Raw genomic sequence first — 21,410 nt, forward strand, 5'->3', positions numbered from 1 at the left:
GTTAAACAAACACCAGAAAAATGAAGTAAGAAAATATTTTCAATAAGCTAACCAAACACCTGAAAATGATGAAAGGGAAATGATTTTCATGAAAAATTACTTCCACGAAAAATATTTTCCCAAGGAAAACATTTTACTTCCAACCAAACAGACCCTTAATGTATGCCATGGAAAACCAAAGGTGGCCTTAGTTGGTAGTTTTCCCAGAAATTGCTAAATTCCAAGACGGTGAAATTATTTCTTTATACATCTCAATGTAAAGTATTTAGCCTTAATGTATGCAAAACCAAACGTGGCCTTAGTTGGTAGTTTCCCGAGAAATTGCCGAGTTATGCGTTACGACTTCAAAAAAATCTCGGTACCGTTGCCACTAAGAAACTCCACGGAAGCTTGACTTGCTTCGATTTGGCAACTATTAGGAGTAACTCCATTTTGTATCCCTAAATTTGTATCACTCTCTCATTTTATACTTTAAATTTTAATTTTAAATACTTTACATTTTAAACTCTTAATTTTGAATATTTTACATCCTAAACTCTCAAGTTTGTCCCATTTGAATCCAATTAATGATTATATTGGCAAAAATTAATTAAATAAAAGGCAATAAAAATTAATGATAATGTACTATTTTGTTTCAACTATGATCTTTTAGCTTTTTTGACCATTTTGAGCACATTATTATTTATTTACTTAGTCTCAATTACTAATATTGTTAGTAAAATTAATTTGATAAATGATTTTGTAAATTAATGATAATGTATTGTTTTATTTTTGTTATAACAGTTTGATACCTTATGATTACTTTCGGTATATTTTCATTAATTTGTTGGGTCTTTCATGTAATTTTACAAAAGCTGTCATTGACAGGACCTAAATAGAATAAATTTAAGAGTTTAAGGTATAAAGTATTCAAAATTAAAAGTTTAGGAGGCTAAGTGTTTAAATTTAAAGTTTAGGATAATGCGAGAGAATACTGCAAGTTTGGGAGTGTAAAGGGATAGTTGTCCAACTATAAACGAGGTGAGGAAGCGTCCTCCTTTTTGACTTCCACTTAGCAGAAACGCGTCTCGGTCAATGAAAAATCCTCTTCATCTACATCTAAGCCAGTAGAAGGGAAGCAAAATCCTAGGGTTTCATTGATCGCTGAGCGTGAGAAGAGAACAGTTCGAAAATGGCATCGCAGCTGTATATGGATAAGATGCAGCTCCGCCAGAACTATCGCAACCTCTGGCACACTGATCTGATGAGGGCAATTCAAGCCGATCCTCCTTGTTCGTAATTTTTTTTCGGTTTCCTCTGTTTTATCTCAATTGATTTATTTATGCATGCGAAATGTATAAATTTAAGCATTAATATTTGATTTTTTTCACGTTTACCTTGCAGATTGCTGCTTCGCTCTTTGGTGGTACGTATACTGATTGGTCTAATTTAACTGTGCTGTTCAATGTTGAGAAGGATCGCGTCAAAATTGTGCCTCGCATTAAATTTTATGTTCTTTTATTATTAATATTTTTTCCTGTGGATGAGCTTATGGTTTTGTTGTTTTGTTGTGATTTTGGGGACTCGATGCTGTTGCGTTGACTTTGCTTTGACTAAGTTAGTCCATGAAAAATCTAACTGTGCTTTAGTTTGTGGTGAGAAGCTGGTGTGATTTGTTATAATGACATCTGAAAACTGCATTTGCTTAATTATTTAAATGAGAGCATGCGAGATTTATTCTGTTATTGTCTGAGATCTTTTCAATAGATTTGCTAAGTTGTAAGTGATCTTGCGGACTTGTACACAATATCAATTGTTGAAAACAAAAGGTTTTCAATTAAGACATTGTAGTTCAGAGAGGGGTTAGGGGCAGCCAGGGAAGGAAGGATGGGGAAGGATGAGATGATTGGAAGCTAATGATTCAAACTCTGTTTAATCATATGCCACACAAAAGTTAAGGCTCTGGTCTAAACTAGTATCCACGGAGTTAATGCCCTCTGTTTGGTTCAAACTCAGATAAGTCAGAGTTTGTTCCAAGTTTATCTGGAACTAGTAATGTGTGTGTTTCATTGCGGGTGCACTTCAGGTCTATTTGATTCATAACATTGGCAAAGGCGATAATTCATATTATAACCTGGAACTTACTTATTGTATTGTATCGTGAACTTAACTTCTCAGGCTTGTTTTAGGTTCATCTTGAGTTTTTCCTTTTTGTCTAGATTGAAATACTTTTTCCCATTGTCCATTATGTTCCCATTTTCTTATATATACTATGTTTAATTAATTTTTTAATTATATGCCTCAAGTTTGACTTTTGCCGTGAACATGACATGTGAATTTAAGATAACTAATTGTGCTACCATTCTGAGGCCTCATACTTAATTGGCTTGCATTTATACTGCCTATTTTTTGAATTCTCATGTGAGTGCTTCCCCTTGTTGTAGTTTTAAATCAAAGACTTGTTTAGTATCTTCTGGTCAAAGCTTCATTTGGAATGACCTGGCTAAGTAGATCTAAGTATTGTGGAATATGGTATTGCAAATGCTCAAAGGTCTGGTAAAGAGTTTAATTTTGGTGGAAGCTGTTGGAATCTATAATTTAGGATGACTTAGTCAATGTTGCAATAGGTTATGCATCTTTGTGAGAGGTCAATAGTTTGCCTCATGATGCCTGTCCCCAGCTGCATCAAAGCTTAATAAAACATTTAATGTATCACCTGATTGATGTACAACTGTCATGTCAAGGCCTGAAATCTATTGCTATAGCCTGAGTCCTACTTGCTAAGGCTGGCTAGGTGAGGTAAAATTTCCTACAAGGGAATTCTGTAACAATCTCTCTCTGTAGGACTTTTTAAGAATAACCCAATGTTTCAAGGGTGTATGATGTACTGTTCTTCAGTCAAGTATCTTTGCATGCTTGGAAGAAATCTTGAATATGATAAATTTGCTACTGAAATAAAAATGATTTTGATTGTGCATTTCATGTGTAGTATAGATGGAAGCTAGACTTGGTTAAAAGTATAGATGCATTTCATTTTTTATTACCATTTGGTTTTGGTTCTTCGCATCAAATAGAATTTGTTTTGGTTATCTACTCATTTTATTGTCTACAATCCAGCGAATTAGTATTTCTTTTTGTTGCTGTAAAATTAATCATTTTTTAAAAATTTTGAAATTGCAGTGGGCCGTGTGTATCATATTTGCTGCGTAAACGAGCTCTCTACAATGATATGTCAAGGTAATTGAAGATCTGTTTGCTGTAGAATTCCCAAAATGACTTTAGTTTTAATTTTAGTGTTGGCTCTCTCTCTCCCTCTCTCACACACATAATTTTTTATTTAATATACAGGTATGTGTGCTGTGCGGGTTATATGCCTTGCAGTGGTCGGTGTGGAGAAAGCAAATGCCCTGAATTGTGCCTTGCCACCGAGGTACTTGAACGACTCGTTTTAGTTTAGTATTAGTCTTTTAATGTGACATTTGATGGGAATCTTATATTCCTTTCATTTTCAAAAGAATTATTTGTCAAATGTAGGTGGATAAAAGTCTCTTCTTTCTTATATACTGGCTATCTTTTGAATTAAAGAACTTATTTGTGAACCTTAGAACTTGGTAAATATGGATTTTAGATGTGCCCCAGGGGGATTTCAACAGGAATTTCTGATGGCTTCTTATGGAATTAGCCAGAGATGGGAGGTTATTGTCATCTTTTATGAAGCAATTTTAGGGGACAAACCCTTACGATGTAGACAATGCTAGTAGCCATTTTGCAATATATTTGATAATGTTTCCAAACTTCTATACATTCCTTTGCTTTTCAAACTGAAAAGGCATAGTGGGTTTTTTGCCTGCAGGTCTTTGACTATTGGTTTTGCCCTCTTTTACACTAAAAAGGCTCCGCCTGTAAAATTATTTGTTTCATGGATCTGATCAAACGTCGGCTGCATTTGGATTGGTCACTTTTTGAAAAACAAGATTTTCATATACAATGGTACAGTAATACACAAACAAAAACAACCACAAAAATACCAAAAACAACTTCAAAAACACCCAAAAAAAAAAACCAAAAACAGCCTCATCTACAGTTAAAGTTTTTCACTTACATTGCTACAGTAAAATATTTCAAAAACACCCTTAAAAACAGCTAATCCAAATGGAGCCGTCATTTTTTGTCTGAACTTTTTTTTGTTGGGGGGGGGGGGGGGGGGGGGGAGGGGAGGTGGTTATTGGAGGTAAATGAGAATGCTTGATTCCATCAGATATCTTTCTCTTTTGTTCATAACAAATAATGCCTAATTCGTCAATTTGCTCCTTAAGTTATTATCCTAAGTGCAACATACTCTGGATTCTGAGTTTGCTGCAGAAATTTTATTTAATTGGTGATTGGTCAAAGCATGTTTTTAGAGTCATTTAAACAATAACCTATTGAAGGCATCGTTCATTCAAGAAAGGAGAATCAGCTCTTGTTTAGTCTATCAATATCTATACTAAGTGTACATTCTTGAGCTGCATCTAGATGGCACTTTCACCAGTATTTACCTACTGTCATTTTATTTTTCTGCTTGGATTTGTTGGTTTTAATGTGCTTTTAAATACGTTATAATTCTTCTCTGTCAACTTTCCAGGTTTTCCTGTGCTTTGCAAATTCAGTTGCTTCTACTCGGTTTTTGTTGCAAGATGAGTTCAATATACAAACTACACGATGTGATAATTGCATTATCGTAATCTCTCTCTCTCTCTCTCTCTCTCTCTCTCTTACACACACCCTCTCTGTATGTGTGCGCACGCATGCTCACGCGTTTATCTCTGTGTCTGCATGTGAGTGAGTGATGCCTTTCATTTCTGTGTTTCTTATTGTGATTTTGAGTTGATGGCATAGCTATCTGGTTTTTATCATTTATGTTTCTGTGGCCTAGGGGTTCATGTTCTGCCTTTCACAACTTGCTTGCATATTTTCGATTGTGGCAATGATTGTTGGAAGTGATGAAATCTCGGAGGCCTCGCAGTTGCTTTCCTGCTTATCAGATTTGGTCTACTGCACGTAAGATTTTTCAAGTCCTCTTCTAATCAAAGCTTTCGAAGTCAATTCTCAGGAATTGGTGTTGATCATCTTTGTTACTTTGGTTTTGCAGGGTCTGTGCGTGTATGCAGGTATGCAGAAGATGGACAAATTGAATGTTTGATTAATTTAAAATGCTTTTCAATTTCCATGATTTGATTCCTTTGTTGATGGAGTTGAAAAGAACTTCTATTCTTTTGCTTCAAAAGATTTTGGAACTTCCAACGGTCGAACAGAATTATTTATTTGCTTGCTATTTCTTCCCTTTCTTATTTCTATCGCACACGATCCATGGCAGACACAACACAAGGTTGAAATGGACAAACGGGATGGTAAGTTTGGTCCTCAAGTTATGGCTGTGCCACCCGTTCAGCAAATGTCACGCCTTGATCAGGCATATCCACCCACCGTTGGATATCCACCTCCTGCATACGGGCAACCTGCTGGTTATCCACCTCCTCAAGCTCAAGGCTATCCTCCTGCTGGTTATCCACCTCCTCAAGCTCAAGGCTATCCTCCTGCAGGTTATCCGCCTGCTGGCTATCCGAAGTGACCTCCTTCCCAGTCTTGTCTGGCATATCCAAGATTTAAACTCCTGCACTTCAAATTTGGTCATTGGGGGCGTGCATTTTTTCAGTCATAGGCTTAACTCTTATTCTGCCGTGTGCTGGTCTTTGCCATGTACATTGTGTTTAATTTTCTACTTTGCCATTGTTCTCCTTCCCGGAGAACTAACTAGCATATTTTTAGCTGCATGATGCCTGCCAACTTGATCTGCTTTAAGATAAAAAGCAGTTATATTTGTCTTTTGTCACTTACAAAAGTTTGTTTCAATGTATTCATGAATGTGTCTATATTAATTAAAGCCTTTTGCTGCACTTGTCACTTAAAATGTCATTGGTGTATTGTCTCATTGTTAACCACCAGCCTTTGGGCGGGTAGTATTGTCACCACCCAAGCATTAAAGCTTGGTGGCATTAAAAAAATCCAGGCGTATTGTCTCATTTTTGCCAGCTAGGATTTCAAAGGAGAGTATTTTCTTGGAATTTGGTCTTCGAGGTTAGACAAGATTTGAGAAACTGCAATCCATTTTTGCTCGTTCCAAGACCCGAAGCAAAGTATAGCCCAGTGGCAAGTGCGAGGCTGGCCCGTATGAATGGAGAGCGCGGCCTAGGTCTCATTTTCTACTAGATCATATTCAATGACTCATCTGACCAGGTGGTTTTGCTTTAGGTGTCTTCCAGATTAAAACAAATTTCTGAATAATGAGAAACCCATGGTCACTGGAGTCTGCATCATGCTTTTCAAATACAACGCATGGGGGGGATTCCGTTTACAAGTTACGGGAGGAGACCTTCAAAAACTGCTAGGCAGGCTAAAACTAATTTAAGTCCCGACGAGTAGAGTAAACACCATAAATTCTACCAACCCTAGATGGTATGATACAACATGGACGCCCTTTGGTACATCATATCGAGCCAACAGCAAAATATACACAAAAGAAAAACAATTTTCCGCCTGAGCCTTGATCATGGGTTGACTCAAAAAAAGAAAGAAAGAAATGCTTTGACTAGTTTGCGTCATCCTTCCATGTTTTCTCAACGGGATCTCGCTCTCATGCTCTGGCATTTGTGGTATGCGATTGGATCGTTCATTAGACATATTATTTGTAATCAAGAGGCTATAAACACATAATTGATATCAAGCCAAAAGTTTGAGATCCCAAAATTACTCGTAAGAACGTGGACCGCTACCTGTTCCACGTAGGAGAAGACAGGAGAACAACTCTAGATTACCTTCCTAGCAAAGAACCCACCATCCATCAGACAATAACCGACTTTTTTTGAAGTATATCAATTGCAAAAGCTTAGTGCACAACTAGATCATGCCATGGTTCAGCAACCTTAGAATTTAGTTATGCTGTTACAAAAATGTTAATTTACAATCATCAATTGATTGCCGACCAAATACTATAAAAATGTTCAGCGGGAAATATGGAAAAATTGATTGCCCAGCTTCTCCCTTGATGATTGTAGCTAGCGTGTTTATTTATTAATACTATGCAAACGTGTGCACGGGAGTGTAGTTTTTAAACTGCAACGTACTAATCATTCATCATCATGCAAATTCAGCTTACCGTATTTTTATATGTATGCACAGACAATAAATTTTAACATGAAAAAGTCGCTGATAACAAGTTTTCTTAGGGATCTCTAATACCAAAATAGTAGTATGCTTTTGAAGCCCAAAATGAGTGTACACGGCTTCAATGATAGCAGAGTTTGGAAGGTACATTAACGCATCATTAGTCGCTTAATCAATAATCGCTAATCACTAGCATTTTCTTTTGCAAAGTATGAGCAGCTGGATTCTTTTAAGGAAGAATCCAAACTATAAATTAAAACAAAGGAAGGACTTGTAGGTACCTAGAATTCTGTCTAAGTAGCTCTGCTTTAGGCTCCTATATTCAATAGCTACCAAGCATAAAATATTCTAGTGGGACACTTTGACATTCCATCAATTTTACAATAGCACTGCGACGTAGTAGTTTCTCGTTGCTTTCTCTAGACCGTATTAGTTCCTAATTTGACTTGATCACCAGCTGGTTTGGCTGACGAAAAATATGCTGAGACTGGGTGCTTCTGCCATTTGGCACTGTCCGGAATAAATCTCAGTAGCATGAACGGCAGCTTCGTCAAGCAGTATTAGGTGAATGCTTAACAACCATTGAACCCAAGCTCAGTGGCTATTGAAAAGGGGCCAAGTCCCTCGTTTGGGGGTTTGAATCCTACCTGTAGGGAAAAAATTCAATTTGTATACCTATTAGTTCTTTACACAACCTTTTTAAGCTCCTCTTTCTTATAATAGGATACATTAAATTATAAAAATGTTATTATTGTTGTCGGGAAAAAAAAAAGATGCTTAACTTAACATGTTTGGGGTTGAAAATATGTGTGCATTAACAAAAGAACTTTGTGTGTTTTTTTTTTTTAGTAATTTGCAACCTAAAAAATTGTTTCAATCGATTCACACTGGCTGGCAGGCATTGAGTTTTCCACTACAGAACTAGTACAAATTAATTGGGGCGTGGGATGATTAGTTAGTAAATGTCGTTTTAAAAAATTGTAGCAATTCGGTTCCTGCAAGTATTTTAACGCTCAAACTTCTAAGCTTATATGCAGATTTCGTAGGTATGTCAATGAAAGGGGAGTAAAATAGTTGCAGTAGGTTCAAGAAATGAAGAATTGTATTATTGTGATTTTAACAACTCATTAGAATATGTGCAGCTGGACCGGGTTTTCATTTATATTTTGAGACAAGATGCCTGAATTCTGAATTGCAAGGGAACCGCGTGGAGACAGCAAAGGGGGTTGTAAGGAAAGCAAAACGAGTGATCAATACTCGTTATTTATGGGAATCCTCCAAAAACAAGGAAATGTAAGAAAAACATAAAATTAGGCTGGAAAAGAATGGATCCTGAGGTCAAATACCATCTCTTTCACTTTGCTTTCATTTGCCAAAAAAGTCATCCGCCATAAAATTAGACTGGTAAGGAATGCGTCAAAGAAAAGGAAACGTAAGAAAAACATCCCTCCAATCTTTCAAGCACGGAAAAGAATGCGTCAAAGAAAAGGAAATGTAAGAAAAACATTTCGCACTTTTACAATATTTGTATATTCCTCTCCACATTGATTAGTACTAATAATTGGGCCTAGGGAATTGATCGAGACTAAACCATCACTGGAGCAATCGAATGCATGACGTACTCATCTAAATTTTTTAAAGAAGCTACATATTATAACACTTGACGGTGGCCACCAGACTTTGAGCTGATCGTTTACTTCTTCTCCTCAACGAGTAGTAAGAAGATTACGGTCCTACGGGGAAGAAATTTAGTAAGAGTTAGCAAAGAAAAGGAACGGAAATTAGAACAGGTGAAAGGAGAAAAAGGAGAGAATCCAATCCATTTTATTTTATAATAATGTCCTTATCAATCAATTTTGTTATGTAATGTCCTTATCAATCAATTTTATTTTGTTCACTTCTAAATTCAAGTTTCTTTGTAATAATTTTATTAAAGGATGATGCCGGGGGGTTTCATCGGTTTGTAAAAGACAGTTTAGCTATCCTATCTATCTATCTATGGTCCTACCAAAAAATGAAAGAAAGATAAATGAATAACCGGGCCGTGAGGTGAGACCACACTGCAGATTGGAAACTGGGTTTGTGACAGATGTATTTCCGTATCATTTGCCATTGTGAAGTTGGGAGGTCCTGCCCTATATTATGTAGTATAGCTTCTTTAATAGTAATCAATAGACAGGAGGATTGGGGGGAAGGAAAGACTCTGCCCTGCAAGTCTGCAACTTCCCAAACTCCCACGGAAATCTTTGCTCTAAATCATCATGGTGTATCAACTCTGGCCCAAACTCTCATGTTTTGTTTTGATTGATTCCTCATAATTGCAAAAGTTTATTGAATTCGCTGAATGAATTGCTCAGATAATTGTTGAAGAATTAATTACTACTGTCTTTTTAATTCTTCCCCATATAACATAACATGAAATTTCTGTCATCCAATATTTGATTTGATGCGATGAGATTGCCTACCCAACAAAATAAAGAGACGTTGAAAGGCAAAAAAAAGAAAAAAGACCAGATCCGAGTTAGCCGCTAATGTGCCAACATACAAACAAAACATCACCAGCAATTGTAAGTAATTTGCAGGCCCAAATTCCAATACCTGTTCTCATTTATGAAATTACAACCTTAATACTAATTATTAAACCTAACCCTCCCATTCGCTATAACTTAATTGTTTATTCCCGCAAAGTAGAGATCATAACCATTTATTTACCTACCTACAAATTAGTTACTTAGTATTAATTAAAGAGAACAACGAGAATGCCTCTCGGAAAACATATTATATTTATTGTCTCATTATCAAACTCTTTCGAGAGAAGACTAAAAAGACTATACAAAACATATTTATCAACGTATATCTTTTTTTCCCCCCCTCGTAAATATATAATAAGTTTTTTTTTTTTTTTCACTCCTGTACATTTGAGAACCTCTCCTACCAAACCCACCGCCACCAGAAAGGCAGAAAAAGGAAATTTTTTTTTTTTTAAAAAAAAGGTTCGCTAAAGCACTATAAAGTAGTAAAACAACAATTACTACTGCTAAAAACCTGAGTCCTATAAAGTAATCGGCGAGTACTCGCCGTAGAAATCGGAAATCCCGGAAGCCAACCAAAGCCTTTCGTTAAAAGTGTCCTGCATATCTTCCGGGATAAAAGCCGTCCGACAAAGCGGACACGTCTTCTGATCATGGTCCATCCAACGGTCCAGACAGCTCCTATGAAATATGTGCCGACAGTTCGTCAGCCGTCGGATCTCATCGTCATCTTCGAACTCGTACAAACAAACAGCGCAGCTCTCCGGAGCAGCCAAGTCGCTTATCTCTGAGAACTTCACCACGGGTAATAACTCCCGGATTAAGGATGCGGATATGGACCTCAGCTCGCCTCCGGATTCCGGCCAGGTCTGCAGCGGCATTTCGGGTTCCAGAAAATCTCCGAGACCCAGAATTGAAAGAAGGACGTAGATGAATTTTCGCATTAAACCCAGAATCGTGAGAATGTGGATCAGAAGTTTGGGGAAGAATACGTCTGTGCAACCTACTGGGAAACCCATGGGTGTCGTGTGGTATGGTGTGTTCAAGAGTTGCTGGTGTGCGTGAGTGTTTAGTGTGTGTTTTTTCTGAAGAGGAAGAGAGGATGGGTATTTCTTTTCGTATTCCTACTTCTTCATGGATAAAAGGAAAGATGAAGGCGGGGGGCAGGAGAAGGAAGTTGTTGGGTCGTCGTTTTATAGGGGGGTGAAGAAAGGGGGGAGCGGTTTTTTGTGGGGTGGGTGGTATGTGTGTGTGACAGTGCGGGGGAGATGGGTTTTGGTAGTGAAATGGCGGAATAGGACATGGGTTTTGGTGGGAATAGCGGAAGAGGTATACAGGGTGAGAGACAGAGCGTGTCTGTATTCGGTGCATTAGCAGCAGTGGAATGTGTCGTACGGTCTGGGATGTATTAGGACATTTATTTTATTGGAAAATAATTTTTATTCCTCTCAATTACTAATACAGTTCCAATTTTGTTCTTTTAATTATGGACTTTCTCTTCTTTTTCTTTTTTTTTTTAAGGATTACTCTTGACTACACTATCAAAATGTATACACTGTACACTGACACTGGCGGGTTGAATGAATGTCATATAATCTAATTTGAATTTAAACATCAAATTTAGTATATATATGACATGCATTTAAATCCGATAGTGTATACACTGTTAGTATATAAAAAGATTTACTCTTTTTTTTAATAGTGTTTAGGTTTCTGATTAGATTTGTTAAACTGAAAATTGAGTGTACTAACGCGTGTCCATGAAGCACCTAGTGTATTATTTAAGAAACGTATACAGGAATAAGAAAACAATTCAGAAGGAGATTTCTGAGGATGTAAACCTTTTTTCTCCGCGTAAAGCTAAGTTGTCTAATACAAATCCACAAAGTTAGAGAATGAGAAAGAATTATTGATTTTTGTTCCATAAACAAGAGGTAGTAATTTGTTATTCTATAATATTCTTTTCCACGATTAAGCTATTAATCCATATGTTGGAGCACAACATGATTATAGATTATTACATAAATGCATGTGCAATACGTTAAATTTTCGCTTTCACTAGTTTCCATGCATTTAATCATGCGGTATACAAACTGTTCATCATCTAGCTTCTGTTATATATATATATATTTCCTAGCTTCTGTTTTCAGGTAAATTAGTTTTAAAAAAAAATAGTTTTAACTAATTAAAAGGTTCAGCGAAAAATCAAGCATAATTGTGTAGTTTAATCTCATGTACAAGAACTCGCTGGCTATCAATTGTTTGGATAGCAAATTTTTTCTAAAAATTTTTTCGCTATGTTTCATAAACAAATTTCTTAATTCACTTTTTTATATTCCCAACCATCTTTTTATCTCACATCACATCACAAAAAGTGCTACAGTAATTATTCCATTTGGAATAATTCTCTATCCAAACAAAAATGATCTTCTCTGGCTGGCTGTACTGTACATGGGAAAAAAAGTGAGAAATACACAAGCTACAATCATACTTTGCAAATTTCTTGAAGTTTTACTTCACACGTTGAATACACGCGATCAAGTTACTTCATTCAATATCCCTCTCCCGCACGTCCTCTCATTAATTCTCAAGAAAAAAAAAAAAGAAAAGAAGAGAACTTGCACGGATGCGAATGAAGGCACTTGGTGCTCGTTGGAATATTAATTATATTCCAGCATATGCATTTGCACTCTATCTAGCAAATATGGGCCACCTTACATCTTGTGTAATACTTTTGGCTGCCCTTCCATCTTAGATTGGCCAATAAAATTGCGCATTGTGCATCCTGAGGTGAGACTGGTAAATTTATATACGTATCATTTGAATTTCAAAATATTCCCTCATTAAATGTGTGTATTGAAATTTTCAAAAATTATTTCTTCAAATAACAAAATTAAAAAGCACGTATTAAATTTGAAATGAAAATTTTTATTTGAGAACGTTGATAAAGTGAAAACATGATATTAACAACGGTACGGAAGGGATATGTAAAATCACACGACTGATATTTTGTCAACAATGTCTCAATTTTGTAGGCAAAGGCAAGGGTTTTGGTAAACCATACATCTCTTTCAATTCTCATTTATGTGCCACTTGTTTTGTTTCTGCATGGTTAGCCTCGCCCCGATTGAACGCAGCTAAATTCTCAAATGGCTTGGGTAATTAAATCAAGACGTTGACATCAAAAGCCATTAATTAGCGAAACAGAATACAGAGTTGCAACTTGCAAGTTGCTTAACCGCCGTTTAGCTTTTACAGGCAGTAATTAGGGAGCGGAGGAGCTCGCACGTCAACGGTGAACCCGTTTGGCTTCTATCATCAGTCACCATCAAAGTTGCCGATAAGGCCCTGCAAGTGTGATTCGTCCTTATTGGAATTGATACTTAACCAACCATTTTGTCTCGGCAAGAGGGAAAAAGAAAATATGACATGTCTATTGTCCATCGTCTATCGTCTAGTCACATGCTATCATTTATAGTTTCATGAGTTTTACATGACTCTGCATAATTTGGGTCAATTCTAATCATATGCTTTGTGGGTTGTGGATGGTTACCGCCAAAATTTAATCATTAGCCCTTTTTTCTCATATATATAAGTAAATTATTGTCAAATTTTGGGGAAAGGAATTGTGAAAAGTAAAATTTTTCCCTTCTGATGAAATTACTAACTTTTTTCTAAGGTTGAATTTTCATGAATTAGAAGTTCGATATTCAAATCATTTTTTTTTTCCTCCCCGCTTCTTAAATATCATATTTTCTCTATTTAAAAAGAAAATTAGTAAAAAAAAAATTACTAACTTTTAATCAAATGCAAAGTTGGCCATAATCGCGGAAGATTTTGACACCATAAGAGGAAAACAAACTGAAAGGCCCCAATTTCTAAGAAAAGGCGGCCCAGTGAAAAATGGAGAAAGAAAGAGAAGGAAAGTGTATAAAAGGGATCACTAGTCTGGGCGTCAATCATGAAGTATTGAGGGCCAAAAGTAAAAAGTCACCGAAAATTGCAATGTCTCACACACAGTGGTGGAGCTAGGAAAAATTTTTAGTGGGAGCAAAAGTAATACTAAAATTCTTTATCTACTTTTTTTTTTAGATTTTAAGGAAAAAAAATATTCACAAATAAGTTAAAATGAAAAGGCTTTTTTTGAACTTACATTAAATGGAACTTTGTGACTCATATATCCTTTTAAAATATTAGTTCATGTACCAACTTAAAAGACTACGTAATTCTTTCGCTCCCTTCATAAGAAAACTCCGAAAGCACACTTAAAATTATATCAAAATTTTATGGATACTGTAAGAATTTAAGGGGGAGCCGTGAGGGCCCGTGCCCCCACCTTAAATCCGCCACTGGTCCCACTGCATCAAAATTCAAATGGGAACAAAGCCCCCATCAGTTGAAGCTTTTGAGAGGAAAAGAAAAGAAAATAAGCATACAAGGAAGAAATGAAATGTATGGAAGTTAAATTTGGGAAAAAGAGAAAGAAAAGAGCACCAATCAGGCAATGATCATCCTCCAGAAATTCAAGAAAAACAAACCCAAGAGGCGCTAAGACACTAACAATTCACAAGAAAAAAACAGGCTAGGTACCAACACTGTACAATATGCAGGACATGTCTGATATTTGATGCAGTGGCCCATCGGGGACTGATTGTTTCACCTTCATCTTAATGGGGGTGTCACTTCCGTATCCATCCTTTGCCCATACGGTCTTTATTAAGATTGAAAATTCAGGGAACCAAGTGTTTTTTTCCTTTTTTTTTCCTGGTGGGTGGGGGCGTGGTCGTGGGGGAGGGGGGGGGGGGGGGTTAATATAATGAGCACCGTTCTAGTCATTGACTCTATGAAAGTTTGGGGTATTAGTAGTATTTTCAAAATGATGACTTGAGATGACATGAGAATCAATAAAGATGCTAAAGATTTCGTTGTGGCATTAAATAACTAGTAAGTGACTGTAGCTCATGCACCCTCCCAAACAAAAGGGCAGAAGAATTTTAGTCCAAAGGTGCCTCAAATATGCACCAGCAAATCCACAAACGAATTCTACATTCGTCATGGTTTTCGTTTCATGCTAAATGGAGTGCGTAAGCCATGATAGAGGTAGCCGCCATATACCTAAGTGCGTAATGCGACTGAATTGGGAGGAAAAGTAGACTACTCGCTGTCTTCTCACGAACGTTTAAGATTAGTCTACAGGGGAGGGGAGGGTGATGGTCCGGTATTACTTGGTCGAAGCAAATTTCTTTATTGTGTATGAATTTTAGATGTGTTCGTAAAACTTAAGTAACGAAGAAAATGGCTTTAGGTAGACCTTCAATTTTTGGGTTCTAGCTAGTTGTATTATTAATGTATTTTACTAATGACCATATGGCAAGGTTTCTTAGATACGAGTTAAGGCTGGAAACGAAACAAGGAGAAAGAAGAAGAGGGAAAGGGTGCATATGTCGGCCCGGCCAACCAGCCAAAGAGGACGGCAAGGATGCGGCGTGGAAGTTTATGAGCCTAATTAAGTCGCATGGTAGGGTTGGGGGAGCGGGGTAGGGGGCCTGGGTTCTGCCCTGCTCCACCCTCTTCCCTAGCTTGACTCCAAGGTGATATATGTCTTGAAACGCCAAGACACCAATGTCCCACCTTCTCCGCTGGAATAATAAGCCATATCACACTCCTCATGAATTGGCCCCCCTCCGCTCCACCCCTCCCACGGATCAGTATGGAGCTAAGGAGGTTCCAGTCTCTTTTTTTTTTCTTTTTTAATTCATAAGAAAAATATTTTGCTGAATTCGACTACATCACCGTCACAAGACAAAGTATGCTTCCGAAATTACAAGCGGTTTACAGAGACTCTTACAAATTGCTTGTCAACTCAATTTACACATTATGGCTGAAAAAACACTGCTCCATTTGGATTGGTCATTTTTTCAAAAACAAGTTTTTCAAATATAATGTTATAGTAATACACAATAATTCAAAAAATATTTCATCCATACAATATATCAAATATTTCAACAAATTTTTATAATAAAATTTTTTTTATATAGACTGTTATAGTAAAATTTTTTAAAAATACCCCAAAAATAGCTAATTAAAACGGAGCCACAATGCTGATTAAAAAGGTAACCTAACCTTACCAACTTGGGTTGACAAGGAAAAGCTCCCATCACAAGTTGGTCGTCTCTGCTCACTTTTTGTGCACTTATTAGGGTTTGTTTGGATACCATATTATTATTTCAAATAATATTACATTTTTCAATTCACCTTTTTATATTTTCAACCAACTTTTTATCTCACATATATCACATCGCAAAAATGCTACAGTAATTATTCCAAATAATATTTCAAATAATACTCTATCCAAACAAACGGTTTGTTTTTTCGATTGTCCTTGTATGACACGTATTAGTCTCGACTTTAACATTTTTTGTAATTTTTCAAACCAACAATTTTGCAGGGTCATTTATATATATATATATATATATTTAATTTCTTGCTACACGCACATCAAAAAGGAAAATTGTCGTTTACACGTTAGTAACCATTACCCGTTAATATATACTACTATAAGGGAAATACGTTTAGAAGACAATTAGGAATTAGCCAGCTAATCGTGCCTCCTTCTATGACCTTTTGGATTTGATTCATCGGGGATTTGTGGTATCCAAATGTCAGTACGTTACTCCTCCGATTGTACCTTACTTAGAAGATTCAGCGTATGAAGTTGACACAGTCAATAGATCAGGATTTGGATAGAATCAGACGCAAATAAACATGATTTTTATTTAAAAATATTAAATGAAAGAAACAAGGTACGGGTTGTTGACAATTTATTCTACAGAGGACTCGTAAACAACATAAAAAACAGCCGGATCGAAGGCACGAAAAATTGTCAATAACAGTCGCTCTGAACGATATAATATTTTTTAAATAAAAAGTAATTTTACATGAATTATTTATAAAATTTAACAACAAACACACAATTATCATATATGGAATCCATCTAAATAGTAACAAAATGTTATATATCTATTGTAAGGATGTATAAGAAATTTATATAAAATTATAAAATATTTAAAAAAATATTATATTTTTCAACCGTCTCTGCCGTGCTTCCAAAAAAGAGCGGGCTAATTAAGAAGCTAGGGGATATATGCCAAGAGTCTTCCCCGCTTTCACGTTCAATTCAGAATTTGACTTCTGTATCTAACAATTAGGAGTTGGAAGGATGTAACAATTAGGAGTTGGAAGGATGTGACGAGGGATAGAGAGTTAGAAATAAAAAAAATAAAAAAATAAAACTGTTGTTTGATGCCTAGGAATCTCAATTAGACTGTCCTTCATCGGGTAAACAATTGAGCACCATTCTCAAAGATATCTCTAGAAATTAGAGAATATATTGGATTCCAGTCAAATTAGTCATTCACTTCTTCCACAGACAGATTCACTAAAGAGAAAAAATGCATTTATATTGTGAGAAGCACCAGTAAGCAAAGCAAAATCAAGCAAGCAAGATTGCATTGTCTCCTGATCTGAGTCATAGCTAGGTCAACTTGAACCCAAAGCAAAATTTAAGATGGTAACCTTGACTGAAATCAATTCTGGAGTCTTGCGAGATTTTCTTGGCAAGCACTACTGTATCCCGGGCCACACAGGCAATGATCACCATATCAGTTTAGTTAGCAGCGTGGCCAGGGCCAGCTAATCAAACCAAAAGTTTCTCGTCAGTTTCTATTTGACCCCAAAACATCCCCACTTGCTCTTTGTTTTAATATATATATATTTATATACTGTGTATGATATGATATGACTAGTTTCTGATGATGTGCAGCCATTGATGTTCTTTTGTATGTATATTAATTAGCAGTATTCTGTGTCACAAGCAAACAAGGATTATGTGCCCCTACAGTGTTCAACTTTCACTCATTTCCACTTTATAGCTACGTTTATCAGAATCTGTCTAAGTAAGTAAACAAAACCTGGTTAATGAATGGATAAGTATCGAACTAAGTCCAGCTTAGCCTGTCAGATGCTGTCTTAATTTGCTTAATGACTCTGGCAGCGAATCAATACTGGATTTTTTATTTTTTTGTTAGAGGGTACTACGACCGACAAACTCGAATCAAATAGGTTACCTCCCAGCTTCTCTCTTTTTGAAATAGTTGTTCCAGCCCCATAAAACCCTTTTTTTCTTTTAAGACTCAATCCTGTTGCTCTCTAAGGACTCCTCAAATTTTTTTTTTCAACTAATTTTCTATTAGCTCCTTAAGCACAACTAGAGATGGCAATGGAGATAGGAGAGAGGCTCCCGTCTCAAACCTGTCCGGTTGCCATCATCGAGCACAACTTTTTAAGTTGCTAGCTTATATAATATATAAAATAGTACTTAGATTAGATGAATTTCTCTGATACTACAGTGCTGTTCTTGATGTATACCAAATGAAGCGATAGAAAGTTCAAACTAGCTTGGCTGAACAAGGTGCCATTGATTCTAAATATTTGTTTAAAAATCTGTCATATATATGATGGTGATGATAATATATGTATATGAAATTAATTCTTAATGTTTTGCTGCGTAAAATAATAAAAGGAAAATCAAGAAACGATGAATGACCCTGCAGCATCCGTACAAGTCATTTTTTGCCCGATATGTTGTGATGGAATTACAACTGTAAGATCTGCAGCAGTGCTGAGGCAAGTATGTTCCCCCCTTAATCAGCATCTTCTGCAAAGAAATTTTGGCCCATTCGTATACATCCCCAACTACTCATTCCTTCTGAAATTACACTACTGCTTAGCCACGTTTTTCTTTGCTAAAAAAGTGAAGCAGAGCTAGGACAAATGACTTTTACAGTGGAATTTTTGGGGCTGGGAGACTAATGATTAAAAAATTATTATTGTGTCATCCTTCATGTCTTTTGCTTTTCTCTTTCTTCTCTCTCTCTCTATGGTCCTCGCTGTAAGGAAAAAGCATCATGGTATCTATCTATGTGCTTTGATGTGGATTTGTAGCGCTCTCTTTGACTGTTGGTTTTTTTTTTTTCGTTTTACTATTGTGGGCTGTCTACATCTGATCTTTGCTCCTGTTTGTTGTAATCAACTTCTTGAGATTTCTTGATGTAATAACATGTTCTTGGTGATGCTTTGCTTTCTTAATTTTCATGACGGCAGAATATACTATGCATATATTTGTAATATATGTAACTTTTGAGCTCTGATCGTGTTTAAAACCAAAAAAAAATAAATAAATAAATAAAAAGGAGAAGAAGAAGTATATTCTTATTATTGTGTTTAATAAACAAATAGTAAATTTTATTTTTCACCAGCCGACTTCTCCCTAGAAGGAAGAGGGCTAAGCGGATGGCCCTAACGAGAGGCCGTGGATGCGGGGGTAGCTAGGCTTTTGGAGCATCCTCCAGTTCGTGAACATTAACAAATAACAAGAAGGGCACCAGCTCAATTTAATACTTTCTGAGATTAATTTTAGATTTTAATGTAGAGTAATAGGCCATAGGCTAGCAGTAAATAAGTGAAGTGAAGTGAAGTTCCTCCCATAAAATTTGTCACAATATGTGACGGTTTTCATTGACAATGGAGTTTCTACTCACATCGAGTCCCCCCCCTCCCCCTAGAATAGGCTAGTTTAGGTTATAGGAATTCTATCGTATCGACAAAAAAAAAAAAAAGAAGAAAAGAAGTGAAGTTCCTTTTTTTAAAATAAAAAATATCACCGGTGAGGATTTCTAGTAGCATATATATACATATATATATATATATTATATGGTGGTCTCAAAGGTGAAGGAGGGAGGACCCATGGACATGGAGATTTGCCAACTCCTCACTGTCGCAGTTAATAATCGAAATTGGAAAGATAACAATTTCAACAGAGACACCAACCGCTCAAGAAACCCGTGGCCGCGGGCCATACATATTCTCACCATCTCACGTTATGCTATATGTATTTTGTACGAGTAACCAATTCTATCAAGAAATAATCATCGTCTGATCCTCAAACAAATCAGTAAAAAGTAGCCTCCAACAGTCCCCCTGCCTTCCTCTCCGTTCAAAGGTGAACATGTATATTATGATCGACGATGTTAATTTAAGAATTAAAAGAGTAGCGTGGCTTTAGTTTTGAGAGTTGAACCTGTATCTCTTAACTTTCAAGATTGACATACATGATGTTTTACTTTACTTGTATTATCACTGGCCAACCGTCATCTCACAGGTGTGAAATGAAAATCGCATTCTCCTCGAGAACTAACTCAATCGATAAAGGCATTAATTAGGTAATTGTGAAATTTATGCCATAAAATCCCCCTAAAGAAAAATAGAAAATTGTGTAACATGCCATGAGTTTCTTTTTTTTTTTTGACATTAGGGGTATCCGGATCTTTGGCCCGACTAATCTTCCTGCGGCTCCGGAGAGAGCGCCACAACCCACTCCGAGCACGGCAACTACAGAATTCGAACACTGGTCAATGCCTTAAAGAAGGACTACATGACCGGCCGAGTTATCCTGCAGGAGCATGCCACGAGTTGAATATGGGACTTTAGGGATTGCTTTATCAATTCATTTAAATATTGAGCTATTGAATTTTATCATGTTTGGGACTCGTTTTCTAAGGGGAAAAAAAAAGAAAAAGTGGAGAATTAATGAATTCTCTTTCCATTTCACTCTATCAATCAAGCAATTTTTAATTTTTGTGGTAGCTCAAGAAATTAACAAAATTAGAAGTAATAGCTATCCTTACTATTTATAAAGACATACTACTTTGCTTTTTTTTTAAAAAAAAGGTTCAAAGACATAGTATATTTTAGCATGATGTCTACCAACCGGTCCAACCCTCAATGGACACAAAACCAACACAAGCTGTAAAGCAAAAATACGAACCGACTCGTGGATCAAATCAACACAAGGCGCTTCATCTCTGGCATTTCTCGGCAAGAAGGCCCAATACTTTTCAGTAGTGTCCTCGGACTTGTTTGAAGTGTTTTGGCCCAACATCTACGCAACTTCAACAACCGTGTCCTTGTCGGCAGGAATGCTGGACCATTTAGATGGACCTCTTGCAGTATTGTAACCATACATTTTTGGTTTCAGAACCAATGATCATTTATGAAAGTTGGCTAAGGCCCATAGTTTTCTCTAAACAAAACTAAACTGACAATAATTGAGCATCACCTGCCTGCCAAATAAATTAGCTTTGCATGGCATGAAATACTTTAATACTATCCTTGAATTGAGTTGGTTTCTTCTCTCTTTTATTTTAAATTAAAGGACCTCACACTTTTCCTTTTCTAAATATGGTGCCAGTGCAATAGCTAATGTACAAATCTTGTGCAAGAAAAGTAAACTTGGGAAAATTTGAGAAAGTAAATAATAAAAATAAGAATTAATCTTTTCTACACTGTCAGATTAAAGTATATTTTTGGCAGTGCTGAAGTAAATCTATATGTAGGAGCTTAATTAACTAATGATGTCTAGTAAATGGTATAATAATGGCATTGCCATTGTTGCACCGTCAACAAGCATATATAGTCATATACCTTCCCACATCTAAAGTTGATTCCTTGCCCAGAATGGATGGAATATTTTGTTGGCCAAGTATAGAACAATTCTTGTTTAGTCACAAATGCAGAATGGATGGAATATTTTGGTAGGAACAAGAAAGTGCACAACCCCTTCTTCTTTTCTTCTTCTTC

The 21,410-nt window shown here is 36.3% G+C and overlaps 2 protein-coding genes across 2 annotated transcripts; one reads left to right on the top strand and one right to left on the bottom strand.

The window, feature by feature from the left end:
• The first annotated feature begins 1,022 nt into the window (after positions 1-1,022).
• On the top strand, positions 1,023-5,929 carry LOC113703937 (uncharacterized). Its single transcript, XM_027225469.2, has 8 exons — positions 1,023-1,271; positions 1,384-1,405; positions 3,160-3,216; positions 3,328-3,409; positions 4,604-4,699; positions 4,895-5,019; positions 5,111-5,129; positions 5,336-5,929. The coding sequence occupies exons 1-8, from the start codon at positions 1,172-1,174 to the stop codon at positions 5,588-5,590; spliced, it is 756 nt and encodes a 251-aa protein (XP_027081270.2). The 5' UTR covers positions 1,023-1,171; the 3' UTR covers positions 5,591-5,929.
• A 4,013-nt stretch (positions 5,930-9,942) lies between these two features.
• LOC113704149 (brassinosteroid-responsive RING protein 1) lies at positions 9,943-10,897 on the bottom strand. The gene has a single exon (XM_027225851.2). The coding sequence runs from the start codon at positions 10,730-10,732 to the stop codon at positions 10,235-10,237; it is 498 nt and encodes a 165-aa protein (XP_027081652.1). The 5' UTR covers positions 10,733-10,897; the 3' UTR covers positions 9,943-10,234.
• Between the last annotated feature and the right edge of the window lie 10,513 nt (positions 10,898-21,410).

The sequence above is a fragment of the Coffea arabica genome, chromosome 8e (assembly GCF_036785885.1).
Source record: "Coffea arabica cultivar ET-39 chromosome 8e, Coffea Arabica ET-39 HiFi, whole genome shotgun sequence".
Taxonomy (NCBI): Eukaryota; Viridiplantae; Streptophyta; class Magnoliopsida; order Gentianales; family Rubiaceae; genus Coffea; species Coffea arabica.